General features: G+C 32.9%; 1 protein-coding gene across 7 annotated transcripts in view; it reads left to right on the top strand.

Moving 5' to 3' along the window:
- Positions 1-18,135, top strand: part of LOC118191136 (double-strand-break repair protein rad21 homolog) — a 149,190-nt gene that overhangs the window by 86,413 nt on the left and 44,642 nt on the right. For 4 of the 7 annotated variants that reach the window (XM_085811356.1, XM_085811353.1, XM_085811352.1 and 1 more), the window contains one exon: positions 4,816-4,968. In XM_085811356.1, coding sequence (XP_085667482.1) covers positions 4,816-4,968 — 153 coding nt within the window. Of the gene's footprint in view, positions 1-4,815; positions 4,969-7,783; positions 7,848-8,566; positions 8,645-13,277; positions 13,344-18,135 lie in introns of those variants that run through there. The other 3 variants (XM_085811354.1, XM_085811355.1, XM_035361931.2) reach the window with 3 other exon arrangements.

Genomic DNA, 18,135 nt, shown 5'->3' with positions numbered 1-18,135 from the left:
GCAGAATTTCATGATTTGTTTTGAATAGTTTCATAAATAACCAAAAACGCATAAAATAAATCACATAACACATTATGAATAATAAACCAAATAATAAAATCTTATTTTTAATACAATAAAATGAATTAGTTTACATGATTTATTTCCATTTACCTATTTGATGGTTAACTTTTCTTGCCGACACAAGGGATGCATTCCAATTTAAATGTCAAACTCTTACGACTGTTCATAATCAGCAAAATAAACGAATCGTGTTCTTATTGAGGGACGAAAGACGTTTTTTAAGTGTAGAAATATGATTTTCAATTGCTCCCATACATTTTGAAGAATTTTCTTCAACCTTCGGGGAGGCTTTTCAAGGGAAATTGCTGATATCTACCAATCATTTTACGCATAATCATTTGATTACAATGCTTTCTGAAGTGCCATTTGGAAACAATTTAATTCGCTTTTGTTTCACTAATGCAGTTATTTGTATTTCGGTATATATGGTTAAAACATAAATTTTCATTTTCCATAATTTTCCATTTCCTTGATTAATTTTTAGGCCCGAAAGGGATGTTATTCTCGAATGGGATATTAGTCTCGATATGGCATTTTGAGTTGAATCACTGTAAACGGCGTATGCGTTTCAAATTGTTGCCACCAAACATTATCACACTGTATTATATTTAAAGAAATTAAATAATGAAGAATCTGCATGAATGTATACATGTTTCTCGAACTGTGAAAAAACAACTATACATAGAGCCACCAAATTTTGAATAACATAATCCTCCACCTGAACATGGCCACCTGGAAGCTTGAATTTTGAATATCGTATTTGTTTTATTATCTATTTCATATTTTGTAAAAAGTTTAATGAATTTTTAAATAACAAGCTCAACGATCACAAAGCAAGCAGTGGCAACACTGTACGGAAAAAACCATTTTTATCTCCAGCGCGCGAGACTGTCTGTCGGAAATTTTAAAGAAAAATGTTTTTAAATATTTTGAGATTTTGGTGTTGAATCGAATTTTATGTGTAGGAGGCGCCAAGAAAGGGATGTTTGATAAATAAAGTAAACATCAAAACGTTAATAATAAAAAGGCCAAAAAATTTTGTAAATACAGTGTTGCCACTGCTCACATGGAAATCGTTGAGTTTGTTAATCAAAAATTCATTAAAGTGTTACAAAATATGAAATCGATAATAAACAAATTCCAAATTAGGGCTTACAGATGCCCATATTCGGTGGAGGATTACGTTATTCAAAATGTGATGTCTCTAGGTACTGTCATTTTATCACAGTGTGAGAAACATACATACATTTATGCAAATTCTTCATTATTTAATTTCTTTAAATATAATGCAGGGCTCTAACATTTGCTGGCAATAATTTGAAAAGTGATACCGCATTTATAGTGATTCAACGCAGAATGCCAAAACGAAATTAATAGCCCTTTGAGCTTAAAATAATAATAATAATAAAAATAAAAAAACATATGCTTGCTATGCTGCCATTCTTTCGTCTACTGAAGGTTTCTGTACGGAAATTGTTAAAATATCACGTTTGTTTGTTTCGTATTATGGTACGCATTACCGCAGGTAGCAATGGCACAGGGCTCCATTTTTTTGAATAATTTCCCGTTACAAACGCTAATTCATTTTAAAAATATCCTCAGCTATAATTTTCAAGTCAAAGAAACCTCTTTCAAAGAAATAAGAAGTAAAGATTTAAGCTTTCGCACTGTGAAGCTCTGGTCAGTAGACGAGGCGACGAACCCAGTGACGTCACATTGCTTCCCAACTGGGTTCATGTCGGCATCGTTCCCCCTCAAACGGATGACCTAGCCCTTCTTTTTCTTTAGCCCTGGGTTATACATCTCTCTTATTTATATATATCTTTTCTGAACGGAACATTGAAGGGCATGTAAAACTGTGCTTTACTGTATTTTCTCTTTTAATATAGTATGCAGTTTTCAAACTCATCGTAGTCTGGGTTACAAAGTATTCTTCCGAAAGAAACGCAGTTCAAATAAATAAAATCAAATTCTGGAAAATTGATATTAATAAATATATTTAAAATGCTCAGTTCGAAGGAATAAATAGAAAATTTTAAAACAATTATCTGAAGAGACAATGCAACACAAAAAATTAAAATAAAAGTATAAAAATTTAAAAATTACCTAAAATAATAACTATGACAAAAAATATATATAAAGAAAACTATTTGAAAAAAAATAAACGCTGCACCTTTATTTACGCAGTTCGAATAGGTAAATAGAAATTTTTAAAACAGTTATTCGAAAAAAAAAAAAAAACGTGCAACTTAAACAATTAAAATGAAATTCGAAAAAGAAAAAATTACTTAAAATAATAAGTTATAATTAAAAATATAATATAAAGAATATTATTTGGAAAAAAGGAACGATGGTGACTTTTTTCCCTCTCACGGGAAAGGAAACTAGGTTGCCATATATTAAGAAGTTCGCCAAGTGAAGTATTCTTGGCGCAAACTGACAAAAAAGTGCCAACATAAATTTGTGAATTTCTCCGTAAATTTCGCTCCAAATTTTACGAAATTTCATATTTAGGCGTAATTTGAGTCGTGGAATCGAAATATGTAAAAAAATTGGTATGTTATTTCAGAAAAAGTCCGATTTTGTGTCAAAATACCTATGTTAGAATAGTGCTATATATAAATCTAATATATATCCTAAGTCGCACTTTCGAGACATGAAGAACGCAATTTGAATTTTGTCAATCGGCCCAGTGAAATATAGGACTGTCCCCCCCCCTTTTTTTTTTTTTTTTTTTGAGCAGTGTACATGTATCTGAAACCATATGGACATATAGTGCAATCTTGTGGCAGAAATTATAGTTTCTAAAACGTTCCAGGGTACTGGCACAAATACGTGACAGTCGGTAGTAAACAGGAAAATGCTCTGGCGTGCCTGCGTGTCGGCCGGTAGGTGAGTGTGTTCGTTGCTGGCACGTAGACGGGACAGTCGGCACGAAGGGGATAAAAAGGTACGTCTTGTATTTACGAACTCTATTTGTTGAAATCATTTATGTCGAATTATCTGCCATTGGAAAAATTTGTAAATGAAAATAAATATATGATTAGTATTAAGGAAAATACAGTCTGTAGTCAGGGGTTCTTTAAATATCTTGTATAGGTATAATACATATATTTATTGTATTTGCAAATCATTCATTGTTTAACTTTTGCTGCATTCTTTGATGCTATTAATAACTTAACTATTGTAGCTAAAAGAAAAATGTGCATACTGTCAATATGTTAATAGTTCAAGCATTTCCAAATATTAATATTGATGTGTAGAAGTTATTTATGCATAATGTTTTAAAACTGTGTACTTCATAAATATTCTAATTGAAAAAACAACATCTTGAAATTCTGGATAAAATGTCATTATTTTAAGCAGCAACAGTGGAAAGCATTTATATTATTATTCACTTTTTCTTTCATTGCTTTCAGGATTTAAAGTCTCTATTTTGAAATTGGCCTTTTTGATAGCTTTTATTTAGACACTCATGGTGTTTATCACTATGGTCAAAAGTCTGCTATTGATTTCTTAATAATATATCAAGCTCAAAATTTTGAACACACATTGCTTGTGTGAATGAATGTGGTGAACGGCTTTTGCAAAATTCAGTAAGATTTTTTGTACGTATCATTGTTTAATAGACAGACTAAAAATCTCAGAATTTTACTATTTGCACCATGACGAAAAGCTGGGGGAAAAAAAGTCTTTTAAATGAAATTAATATGAGTTTTTTAATTTAATTTCTGATTTTATAGCAAATTTTCAAAAATCGCCCCTTTTTTTCTAATTGATTTATTTCTAAATTTCAACATTTAAAAATACATATGTTTTATAGTTCGAAGTTTCCCGGACAAAGGTTTCATTGGCTTTTAAAACAAGAATTGTAAAAATTAATTCATTGGGCTATTTTCTACATTAAAAAACAAAGACATATATACTGCATATGACTTTAAGCAAAGAGGAAATTTTGCTTCTTCCTGTGTCACATGATTCTCTTAAACTACGATGTCATTATAAATCATACTATTTCTCTAATATTGATTTTATTTATTTATTTCCTTCTGCTTGCTAGAAAGAATTACTTGTAAAGAAATTAAGTTTGCTATTGAAATCTGCTGCCATTTTATAAGTGCTCTTTCTTCTTTTTTTTTTTTTTTTTTTTTTTTTTTTTTTTTTTTTTTATAGGCAGATTTGGATAGAACACTTTAAAGATAGATTTTGACAGTTATAGATAGAACACTGGTAGTTCGACCTGGGTTTAAATCCCGGTAAAATGATCTGGCTGTATAGCTGTTTTTATGGTTTTCCCCATATGTAATGAGAACATGATATAATTTTCACTAGTCCTCCACAAAGACATCTGATCTCTAAGGCATATATCCTTCACATACTTGGTCATAATCAACCAAACCAAACCTAATTTTTCTTTATTTAAGAAAATAGTATGTCAAATTGCAAAATAATATGCATCTTTGCATCAGTTTCTGTATGGGAAAATGCAAATAATTTTTGTAATTGAACTATGAAAATATTTTTTTTACAAATCAAGTATCCATGTACCCAGTACATATATAAGTAATTTATTATTAATTCTTTTACTGCTGCTGTTTTCATAAGAAATGTTATGAAAGATGTACCTTTTTATGTGCTTTCTTCAAAATTCTGTTTAACATTTAAATTAAAAAAAAAAAAAAAATACTTTGTTTGTTCATGTGAGTTAATATATTTTACATTAACATTTTTTTTTTTTTTTTTTTTTTTCAGTTAAATACACCAAGGTCAGAGACTGAAGATGATAAATGGGAGATTATTCTTCAGGGCAGAATGATAATTACATTAAGAGAATTATATAAGATGTTTGAGACAAGTTCCAAGTTATATTTTTCTCATTTAGTACAACATAAGAAAAGAACAATGGTAATTATTTTTTTAAGTGCCTTTGTAAATAGCACCTAAATATTTAAGTAAATTCTTAATGAACTTCCTTGATAAGGTCAAAACTCACTGTAATTACTTCTCATAGCAATTTGCCCATTACAACAACTGGTGCAAAATGTTTCGAATGTTTCTCCATTTTATGCTGTGTTATTTTTGTATCCAATATAACCTATCTTAGAATGAACAAGAGATATCCCGATATATAATGACAAGGTATAAATATGATTCCTTGGGAATTCTTCTCCATTTTGCTCAGAAGGAGAAAATCTGGTAATTGTAAATCAGGTGATATTGTTTTAATTTGTAGCAATGATAAAAGGAGACTTTTCTGGCCTTTTGGTATGATGGCATAAACTGCCTCGCGAAAAAAAAAAAAAAAAAAATGGAAATATGCATACAACAATCGAAAGCTTTTATATTTTGGAAATTACAGAGAATGATATGATTCTGAAGGTACAAGATTAAGCCTAAACTAAAAGAACTTAATTCCTGATCCTAAAATATTTAGTGATAATGCACAACAAATGGCACATAGGATGGAAACTTAGTCTAATAGGACCATAAATCAACCTCACAGACAGACTACTACATACTTCTACTCTACTTTGCTTTTTATGTTTTAATTACATTTTGGGATTTATTTGTTAATTTAAACTTCCCAACATATTAAGATAGAAAATAAGTTAACTTTTTAAAGTTACATAGTTATCATAAGCTGTATTTTCTGTGTCAGTTATTACTACAAGTGATTAACATACAGTAGATAGCTGAGCTAGCAGACAGCAAAGCAGGTAGCTTACAAACAGCAGTAGTGAACATTAGAGAGAAGTCAGAGTGGCAGTTATGAATAATTGATGGTGGTGTTCTAGATCCTTTTAACTTTAATTTAAACAATAAAGAAGTACATCTAAATGGTGAGTTAACAAGTCCAGCAATAATAAAAATACCTAATGTTCAAAATCATGTGCAGTATTATTTGGGTAATATTATCTGAATGCCTGAAAGTGGCAATAATTTCACATTACATCAATGTTAAATACATACCTAAAACTGCTTACTGCATACAATAAGTAAACTACAAAATCATCTATAGATGATGTAACTATGCCAGGGAGTGCTTAAATTGTGCCGGAGCCCAGCAAACTGCTCAAGCACGTCCTATACATTGTCTTCCCACAGTATCCACTAATGGGAGGAGAAAGCATAACCAGCAACTTTACATTCATCCTTAGGAGTCAGATTCAGGATTCATTTTACCCCTGACACACATCTGCTTGATGGCTATAATTATATCAGCAGAGAGCCACAGTCAAAGAGAACGTTCTCTTTCACCAAGATTCCTCTCATTTTTTGTTTCCATCCACTCATACCCTCATTCTGTTTCGCCCTGGAATTTTCATCAGCTATACTTTAAGTATATTTAATTTTTGTGATGATAAAAGAACTTTTTTGCTTCCTATGATCAAAGCTTAAATTGGGCCGGAGCCCACCGAATCTCGGTTCCGGTGCTTCTTAGTTTTTGTAATAAATCATAATTTTAGCCGGAATGCACCGGAGCCCTGAATAAGAAGGCTGCAGCACTTCTTTTATGTAGTTGAATAAAAATTTGAGTAGAAATTTTATTTTAACAATAAAATTATACAGTCAAAAGTCGTTAATCCGGACTCGTCGGGACTTCGGCGATTCTGGATTATCGATTTTTCCGGATTATAGATCATCAGTTTAAATCTCGTAAGATGGCATGCAGAAATTCTAAAATTAAAAATATGAAACCGTAATTTATGAAATAAAGAACAATTATGATCTAAAGGGTATCAAAATTTACAAAAAAAAAAGAGCTTAATATTTATTTGTTTACTTTATTAAACATTTCTTTCAATGTAAGTTGTTTAAGTTGCTTCATTTTATGTGATAATACTTTCTCTTTAATTCTATAAACAGACATAATTTCTTGTTCAGTTACAAAGTCCCGCTGTTCAAGTCCCGTTAATTGCTGTGCCGAGAATACCGACTAACTTGTCAATCGAAATTTTTTCGTTTTCACTAACCTCTCAGTCACATTCTTCATGTCTTTATTCACTTTTTGCAGCAATTCCACTTTTTGTTTGTTGGACATCGAAACATACTTTCGTTTTGTAGATCCTTTGGAAGTTCCAGCATCGGAAATTCTATTTGACATAATCGAAAGTTCAAGTTTACTTTTATAAAATTGCTCTTACAGTCTGCAAAAAATAATAAGCGGGATCCAATTCGAAGATTAAGGAACAACGCAATCATTAACATTAACTGAAATAGATAATTTTAGCTTACACCGTTCGTTATACATTAAACGCGCAGGCGAAAACGTATTCTGCACTTGCGCACACACATATACGCAGTAGTCAAGGTCTTACGCGCACGCGTAAAATGCCTGTGCGCATTTGCCAACGCGGCGCATGCGCAGAAAGTTTTTAGCTTTGAGGTCCGGATTATAGATCATTCCGGATTATGGGTTTCCAAATTAACGACTTTTGACTGTATTAAAAATCACTTATTAAATTTCAATTTATCTCTTTACATTTTATTTAATTTTAATTATTTAATTACTTCAATTATTTAAATAATAATTATCAATTAATTTATAATTAATTATGTAATAATTATTGATTAAATAACAATTTATAAACATTAATTAAATAGCTATTAATTAATTTGATAATAATTAACTATTTAATTTAAAAATTATTAATGAGTTTGATAGTCATTTTATTTGTTTATTTACTCTTGTTCCTCTTTGCTGACGATCTTCCATAAGGCTCCGGCACTTCTAATCTTAGAAATTAAGCCCTGATGCCAGGAGGGGGGGGGGAGATCATTATGTAAGTTATTTAATTTCCGATTTACATTAACTCTTTAACTGCCAAACTTTTTTAAACACTTTTTTTATATATATATATGTTTCCTCTTTTGCATGTAAACAAACATCGTGTACTAAATTTGACATTATTGAAAATAAATATATTATTTTTATTGATTTAAAAATCAATCCCCATTTGGGGATTGTAGCAGTTTGCATGTAAATAATTCTGTTCTAAGTAATTTTGTTTTACAAGTCCCATGCAGTAACACATTTAATCCAACATCACACTTAACACACATTTTCCGAACTTAAAAAAGAACCTGAACGTTTCCTCTGTTTTCTGTTTAATGTCCTTCAGAATTTTTTCTCGCTTCTGATATGCATTTGTGTGAACTGTGGAATGATCTTCCACTATTTTCCAGGTTAGAAAGAGAGTGTAAATAGAAATAGCATTACTATATCAGGTATTCTTCTCTCTTAGGTTTTTCATCAAATTGAAGCTCATAAAAAAATTATCAAATTAAAATCAGTGTTTCTCTGGTTTATGTATGGTTGCTAACTTATTCAATATTATCGACATGCCTAATCCATGTGTATATTTTTCTGAACTAGTGCTTAGCTAACCTTCATATATTTCAGCATTGCAGCAGCATTCAATCACACTACAATTTATTTTATCGTATCTATAACCAAAAGCCATACAAAATTCTTTCTTCATTATCTTATCTGCTTTTATAGGATATTTATTCATCCTGTTATATCTCAATGTTACTCTATCAGGTATGTATTCTTCTCTCTTAGGTCTTTTATGAAATTAAAACTTGTGAAAAAATTATCAAAATAAAAGCAGGGTTTTGTGGTTGCTAACTTATTCAATATTATTGAGATGTTTAATCCATGTGTATATGTTTCTGAACTACTGCTTAGCTGACTTTTATAAATTTTAGCATTATAACAGCATCCAGTCACACTACAATACATTGCCCATTGCTTGAAACCAGAGTGCTTGTAATAAATTGCTTCAGAAAATGGTAACCAGAAAGCCTCATTTCCACTACTGAGTACGAACGCGTTGCATCAATTGAAGACACGCCTACGGCATCCGTACAAGCGTTTTTACTCCTGCGTATCCGTAGAATATTTTCATTTTCCGCCGCTAGGTGTCACTGTAATATTTCGGTGGCAAACAAGCAGTTCGCGAGTTACGACGCTGAACATCTGAATTTTTCCCACTTAAGCGAGTATTGTGTGTTTTGGATTTGATATGGATCCTGACGTAAAACGCAGAAAAGTTTTGTTTACTAAATTCCATGTTATTCGAAATTGTTACTTATGCTTATGAACTGCGAACGTAAAGTACGCTAGCAATTTTTAGATAAGTAAGGTTATAATGCATATTATGAACATCACTAATTCCATAGAAGCTGAAGTAAATTTAAAAATTTTTTTTGCGTTTCTAGAAGCCTTAAATATTGATGAAATAATATATATATTATTAAAACTAAAATGTACTGTTAGTGAAAAAATAAACAAATAAATAAATAAATAAAATAAAAAAAGTTAAAGGAATTAAGAAATAGTTGGTACTTTAAAAATACAGAGCAACTGTAAAGAAAGGTTCACAATATTTACACAAAATTTGCTATGCTTGTATACCGCTGACTTCAGGGTCATAGCTGGATAATTTATTAGAAATCTCGTTTGTTTTAAAATGCACTATAGGCAGTTATATTTCATGCATAATCCATAAAATATTATTTTTTATTTAAACATTTTAAATTCATATCTGTTTTTATAGAAGAAGTTATAAAAATAAGATTTTTCTCTTTATATATACACACATTAGGTAAAGAAAATGGAAATATTTAATTAATTAATTCCTGCACTTCTGCTGGAGAGGACTGAATTTAAAAGCAATTATTATAATAATTTTTTGTTAAAATAATGTTTAGGAAATTAATACTGTCTCATGTTAATTGGAATGAAAGTTTAGAGTTGTAAACATCCCAAAGTCTGAGCACATGTATATGCATTCACATAAAAGTTAAATGAATATATATATATATATCTACAGGGTTTCAAAATAAATTAAATTTAAATAAGTCTCTTGCGCCATTGCTGCAAGGAATGAAATTTGAATTTAACAAACATTTTCTATTCGTAAAAAGCAAATTTAAATTAAATTTAAATGAAATTTAATGCAAACAAATAAATGATGAATTATTGCTGCGAACTAATATACAATATCATTTAATTTTGAGAGCATATGTAAATCAAGTGCAAGTATCGAAATCCATGAATAAATATATAATTCCAAAAATTTATTTATCCTATTATTCACTTATGCATTTTTATAAATTTTTTTAGAATTAAATCTATCCTATTATTCATTTATGCATTTTCATAATTTTTTTAGGATTAATAAGCTGTCCTATTATTCACTTATGCATTTTTATAATTTTTTTAGGATTAATAATCTATCCTATTATTCACTTATGCATTTTTATAATTTTTTTATTATTAATAATCTATCCCATTATTCACTTATGCATTTTTATAAATTTTTGGAATTATATATTTATTCATGGATTTTGATACTTGCAGTTGATTTACATATACTCTCAGAATTTAAATGATATTGTAGATTAGTTCGCAGTAATAATTAATCATTTATTTATTTGCATTAAATGTCATTTAAATTTAATTAACTTTAAATTTGCTTTTAATGAATAGAGAATGTTTCTTAAGAGCGTTTAATACCCCTTTCTCATGTCGATTTTTAATAACAGATGGCGCTACGAACGTTGAGCGATAAAGACTCAAATCTGTAAGACTACCTACAGCCTGGTTACTATGGCAATGACGCTTCCTTCCTCTGTACTCGTTTGGCGGGAAAGTGAGTAAGCCATAAAACACATCCCCTCAGTTGAACAAAAGACCTGCTGTCATTTCTTCCGTCTGTGACTCAGACTGCAGGGTATGTTTTGAACAGGAATAGAACTTTTCCACCTTTGTGTTGAATGAAAGATATCTGTGAGATACATGCAGCAGTCGCTATTTCTTTTCGCAAAATTTTTTCATCACGCTTTTCAATGTTGCGTAATGTTTCATAATTTGCCGTTATTTTGCGGAAGAAAAGAAATTTCATCGCGACATAAAAATTATATATAAATGATTTTATACTTGATGATATGTGTATACATATATAGCATGCACATAATATTCCATTTACTCATCCATCCATAATATTTCATAAATTACCATCCATAATATTCCATAAATACAGGGTGATTATAATTAAAGTTTAAGTTTCAAAACGCTATAAAAAAAGAACCACTGATGAAAATGATGTGAAATTTGAAAGGAATGTTATTGAAGAAGGCGGAAAGCGTCTGGCAGAAGAAAAAATTTAGTTTCAAAAGTTAGCAATAGATGGCGCTGTAAGCGGCAGAATCACGACGAGAAACGAGAAGCGATTCGTAAAACAATGGCTAAGGTGGAAGTTACACATTAAAACGCATTGACAAATTAGAATTGTTGAATAATTTTATTTGCATGACTGTACATATCACATCGAAAGGGACAAATCGGTTTCAAGAGTTTTGCGGCGACATACCGCATAAGAACCATTCATCAAAGAAGTTCGGAACTGTCGCGAGACTGGCACAAAACATGTTCAATATGGTGTTGTGTGCAACAAGTTGAAAGCAACAAACAGCATGTTCCACAACGGATCGCAGTGTCTCCGGGGTGATGTTCAGAATGTGTTGCGAAATGCGTGCCTTTAATTCTGCTAAATTTGCAATTGGAGCACGGAACACAGCATCCTTCAGATATCCCCACAGCCAGAAATCACACGGAGTAAGATCAGGTGATCGGGACGGCCAGGCTGTAGGGAAATGACGGCTGATAATTCGAGCATTTCCGAAATGGCGCCTCAGCAGCTGCTTCACGGGATGTGCAGTGTGCGGAGGAACGCCATCTTGCATAAAAATGATTTCATCCACACATCCACGCTGTTGCAGAGCTGGAATCACGTGGTTGCGCAAAAGAGACGCATACCTCTGACCAGTGACGGTTGCAGTAACAGGACCGGAAGCACCCGTCTGTTCGAAAAAATATGGTTTTAGGATAAATGATGCCGTAAAGCCACACCATACCGTGACCTTTTCAGGATGAAGTGGTACGGGGTGCGTTGCCAGTGGATTTTCTGTTGCCCATATTCGACAATTCTGGGTATTCACGTATCCTGTCAGATGGAAATGGGCTTCATCTCTCCACAAAATTTTCCACGGCCATTCATTATCCACTTCCATGCGAGCCAGGAATTCTAACGCAAACGTCTCCCTAGCTGTTAGGTCAGGCGGAAGCAACTCCTGCACATGGCCAATTTTGTACGGATAGCATTGCAGGATGTTTCGTACAATTTTCAGCATCGTGCTCGTAGGCCTGTCAATGTTCGTTTAATTCCTCGTGCACTGCACGGTTGCACACCACCGGCCGACCCCTCCTGTAATGCTGTGGCCACTTCTTCAACTACCGTCGAATGCACTCGTTTTCTCCCTCTACCAGATTGCACATCAAACGAACCTGTCGTTTCGAATTTTTGCATCATTTTCTTTAGACCTACGACACTCATTGGACCAACGCCTTCTTTTATACCCTTCAGTGTCCTGAATTTTTGCAGAGCTACTCTTGCACGATCATCATTCTTGTAATACAGCTTTACCAGCAGAGCGCGGTCCTGCAGTGAAACACCCATGGCGAACGTCTGAGACGCGAAATGAGGAACAGCCTGGTATCTGACGGCTTTATAACACTGAAATTTAACTAACATTTTAATTTGTCTTCTTCTGCTTGCAGCGCCATCTGTTGCTAACTTTTGAAACTAAATTTTTTCTTCTGCCATACGCTTTCCGCCTTCTTCAATAACATTCCTTTCAAATTTGGCGTCATTTTCATGAGTGGTTCTTTTTCTATAGCGTTTTGAAACTTAAACTTTAATTATAATCATCCTGTATGTGTTAGCACTTTCCAGAGCTTTATATATATTTTTTACTTGTATTATAAAATCGTATAACACTCCTAACTATTATTTTTTTACTTTAAAAGTGGATAAATCATTATCAAATTTTTCTAGTACACGGAGAAATGGTCTATGTATCCACACACATAAACGTAGTAAAAGATACTATTGTTGATTGAATATCTTTTGGCAGCAATATCAAGATGCAACGAAAATTCGAAATCAATTAATAACATGCATTTTATTACAAAAACACTAGCAGGACGTCTTATTTGCACAAAAAACTTAGTGTGGAAATAATTTGTGGCACATTATCTGAGATCCGCTTTGAATGAATACATAAAGTGTTATAATGAACAATCAGTTTTAATATTTCACTTGATACTGAAATGCATAAAATCAAATTGCGTTTCTATGTTTCAGGTTTATAAAATACAGCTGATAATTGAAGGGGTATCAGGTTTATAAAGTACAAGCTGATAATACATGGTAAGGGAGAAGAAATTCCTAAATTACAAAATTGAATATTATATTTTAATAAAGTAAAATGATACATATTATAGATACATCCTAAAAAACGATAATATATATATATATTGTATATCGTTGTATACCGTATATATATATATTATGTATTTATATGTATATCTACTCTTTTCCGGATGTAACTGTAATTACGTACTGTGCTGGTTTATCATCTTCCTGTAGCGATGCATTTGGATTTGCTGTGTATGAATCTGTTTCATTGAACAGGAACAAATAGGAAACAGAATATTGAAAATTGAATTTTTTTACAGCATTAGTAATTTATATATATTAGATTGACTAAAAAGAGTATATTCATGCATAACGTATAAATATGCGAAGTGAATACTTTTTGGCAATCACCTTTCTAGGATGATCATTTTTAAAAATAACCACTACTGTTGATAACATAAACTCTGATACGATCTATCTGCCTAAGGGAAAGGATGCCTTCATGGAAGACTTTCTAAGGGAAATTGGCTCCTAGACACGTTACACAGGGTAAAACCACGAAAGCGCAACCAGTCCCTTCGCGGGATTCGAAACTCGGACCGAAATACTGGTGTTCAGCTACTTTACCGCTTCGTGCCTCATTTCAGAGCGGATTTGCTATATATGAAACAGAGTAATGTGCTGTTACCGTATTTAGCAGCCTGCCTTTTTCCTTGACCTACCATAAAAAAATAAAATAGCAAAATTATAACAGCGTCTCTAAAAAGATGCTTTGCTATATTCTCATTAAATCTTTATCATTCTGTGCTACTAAAAACGAAGTACGATTATTTCAAATTCAAAATTTTATAACATTACTTTACAGAAAGCGATCTCATGTCTTCTAAAATTAAAACCCAACATCTGTTTCTACTCAAGCGCTTACTTTCTAGACAAAGTAATTTCAGTGTAACGTACGTTCAGTTTTATCTAACTTTGAACGGGAAAAAAAAAAAAAAAAAACTATGTACATAACAGGCAAAGATATTAACAGCACATAAATTTACTCAATTATATTGGATTACCAGAGGAGAAAAAAAATAATTCGATGAGATAATTCTCTGAGAATTCATAAACGCTAAATTAAGAATAAATTTTATAAAATGTTTACTAATGAATACATGTATTTGCATAGTAAGTTTCCTTTTTTAAAAAATTTTTCATCTTTATCACGTTTATCGGAGTGTCGTATTTAACTTCACAATTATGCTCCGAAATTTCATTGCTGTAGATTGGATTATTACCAATATATAATTCTACTAGTAACCAGAGCCAGTATTAGAGGTTTTTGCTGCTCACTACAATATCTGTGGCTCTTACTTCTGCCACGCGCAGCCAGTGGCTGAGTGGTTAAGAATATTGATTACTGGAAGTTCGACCTGGTTTCGGTTCGATCCCAGGCGAACCACCTGGCTGCATGGTGTGTTTTCCTGTTGTGCAACATGAATACGACCCAGTTTCCTTCAGCAATTAGGCTCACCCGCGGCCGAGCGGTTAAATCACTGAACACTGGTAGTTCCGACCTGGGTTCGAATCAAGGCGAACGGGCTGGCTACATGGGCGTTTTCATAATCTTCCCCGTGTGTAACGTGTATGGGGAGCTTTGCTATAAACTAAACTAAGCCTTCAGAAACTTCCTCCACGAAAGCATCTGCTATCTGCCACCTCGTGGCTTTGCTATATTCAAAGAGCCTAACCCAATCCTAGCACTCAGTTCCTCTCTAAATTCTAGCGGGCGAGCGCTAAAGTCGCCTATTACTGGTAGTTCAACCTCGGCACATTATCTGAGTTCAGCTTTGAATGAAAACAACATAAAGTGTTATAATGAACGATTAGTTTAAAGATTTCACTTGATACTGAAATGCATAAAATCAAATTGCGTTTCTACATATCAGATTTATAAAGTACAGCTGATAATTGTAGGAATATCAGGTTCATAAAGAACAGTTGATAAATACATGAGAAGTGGGAAGGAATTCATAAATTACAGAATTTAATGGTTGTAACGAAAATTTTAAGCACGAACGTTCTTCATAAAGTTATGAAAAAAAAAAAGCAGTCAGTACCTTTAGTGCGGATAGTAATCACTACCAAAAATCTATGCTTTTCTGCCAATTTTTTGGTAGTTTTTCAAAACCTTCGGCTCGGAAACTTGGTGGCCCGAGTCCAAACACAGGTCAACCTCATTTCGGACGTCTTGTGCAGAAGTGAAGATACGACCAGCAAGATGTAGCTGAAAGTCCGAACGTGCGATGTCGGGGTTATATGGTGGATGTGGTGAAAGATCCCTTTCGAGTCCGTACAGAGGCCAGCCGGTGAATGCAGACACGTATGGTATTATCTTGATGGAACGTTACCTTTCTGCGCCGGAACTCAATTCGACTCTTTTTCCTTGATAGCAGCGTCAACATGCACTAGCATCTCGTTGTATCCTTTACTGTCAAGGGTTTTACCTTTTTCCATATACTATTTGTGATTAATACCACGACAATCCCACCAAATACAAAAGAATGATCTTTTTGTTAGTCAAATTACGTTTTACGATGCTGCCGACGGACTCACGGGCGCAGATCAACTAAATTTTTGGCCTATGTTGTTGAAATAAATTTATTTTTCAACACAAGTGACTATCCAGATCACCAGATCCAAAGCATGATCTTTTCGTTAGTCAAATTACGCTTCGCAACGCTGCCGACAGGCTCACCGGGCGCAGACCAGCTCCCTTTTCGACCTATATTGTTTGTGTAAACTTGTCTAACTTTGAAAGAAAAAAAAAAAAAAAACTATGTATATAACACGCAAAGATATTACAGAACATAAATTTACTCAATTTTATTGGATTACCAAAGGAGGAAAAAGTACTCAGATAACTCTCTTAGAATTCTTAAACGCTAAATTAAGAATAAATTTTATAAAATGTTTACTAATAAATACAAGTATTTTAAATAATAAATTTTTCAATCTCTACATATACCACGTTTATCGGAGTGTCGCATTTGACTTTACAATTAAGCTCCGAAATTTCCTTGCTGTAGATTGGATGATTACCAATATACTTACAATCCTACTAGTAACCAGGGCCACTATTAGGGATTTTTGCTACTCAGTACATTATCTGTGGCTCCTACCACACGTCACCAGTGGCCGAGTGGTTAAAACTACTGAATACTGGAAGTTCGAACTGGTTTGGGTTCGATGCAAGACGAATCAGCTGGTTGCATTGTTTGTTTTCACCATGTGTAACATGAATACAAGCCAGTTCCCTTCAGCAATTAGGCCCTCCCGCGGTAGAGGAATTAAATCGCTGAACACTGGTAGTTTCGACCTGGATTCGAATCAAGGCTAACGGGCCGGCTGCATGGACGTTTTCATAATTTTCTGTATGTGTAACGTGTATGGGTTGTCAATTTCTCTAAGAAAGTTCAACATGAAGGCATCCTACTGTGCTTTGCCATAATAACCTAATCTAAGCCTTCAGAAAATGACTCCACGAAGGCCTGCCATCTTAAGAAGGCTTTGCTACATTCAAAGAGCCTAACGCAATTCTAGCAAGCGAGCCGCCGAACACTGGTAGTTCATCCGGAGTTCAAGCCTCGATAACGAGTTGGATGCATGACCGATTTTGGTGTTTTCCAAATTCACCTGCTTTGGCGTAATCAAACTCTATAATTCTAAACAAACTGACGTTCGGTTCGGCTCCAACGGCTCTAGCACCACGTTCCAAATTATAACTACAGTTCAACAAATAAATGTCTGGCGTATACATTCGAATAACCTAAGTAAAAAAAAAAAAAGGGCTTTTTAATTTTTTCCACAACCAAGCATGCATGCACATAAAGCGAATAAAGAAAAACTTATGGAGTGCAATGGGGTTCTAATCCATAACATATTTAGTTAGTGATCGCCATCATTGGGCGATCACTATAAATATGCTATATTGACGGGAAGGAGAAAATTTTACTTCCTGAGTGAGCTAATTCAGAACTAGTCATTATTTCATCTGTCATCTTAAATTTAGGATGTCAAATTACGTGACTAACAAAAACCTAGTATTTATATGAAGCTTGATAAAAATCAAAGTTTTGAAGGCGGTATATGTGATCATGTTCGGTTGATTACCATTATGATCAGCAAATAACAACAGCAATTTACTGATGTCTTTCTTATCTTTATATTCAGATGTAGTTTTCAGGGCAACTAGAGAAAATTTATTAATTACTTTTATTATTTTTGATACTTTATACGTACGAAGATACATACTTGTAGGAAGAGAGATATAAATATCATATTCGAACAAATAAAAATAAATCGTGACGTGAAGATACGGCTTCTGATTGCTTTTCAAATTTTTACCATATTAGTAACGATATAATCAAATAATCTTTCAAAGATTATTGTTTACCGATTTTAGGTAACAACTAGAAAACATTTTTTCGAACTTATCCTCAAACAAGTTTGCTACTGGTAATGAATACTGCTGTATCATGAATCAGGTACGGCGCTATGCATTTTGCTGACTTTGTACGCAATAAATTCTGTTGTCCACAAAATTCTAAAATTTTATTGCTTGATGCTTCGCTGAATTTTACAATTTTGCTGTACCTAAATTCTGCCGTACCGGCAGTGATCATGATTTCAAATTTCCCCTCCCCGAGATTTACTGTGTTATCTGAAAAACAGCTCACAAGTTGCTAAAAATAGCTATAAAACTGGTTCCACAGCTTTTAGCATCGGCCTCCCGTTGTGCGTTTGGAAACTCAGCTTT

Source organism: Stegodyphus dumicola, chromosome 2 (assembly GCF_044657685.1).
Source record: "Stegodyphus dumicola isolate Sdum_Otavi_A_Nest chromosome 2, ASM4465768v1".
Lineage (NCBI taxonomy): Eukaryota > Metazoa > Arthropoda > Arachnida > Araneae > Eresidae > Stegodyphus > Stegodyphus dumicola.
This window is presented reverse-complemented; position numbering and strand designations above follow the sequence as displayed.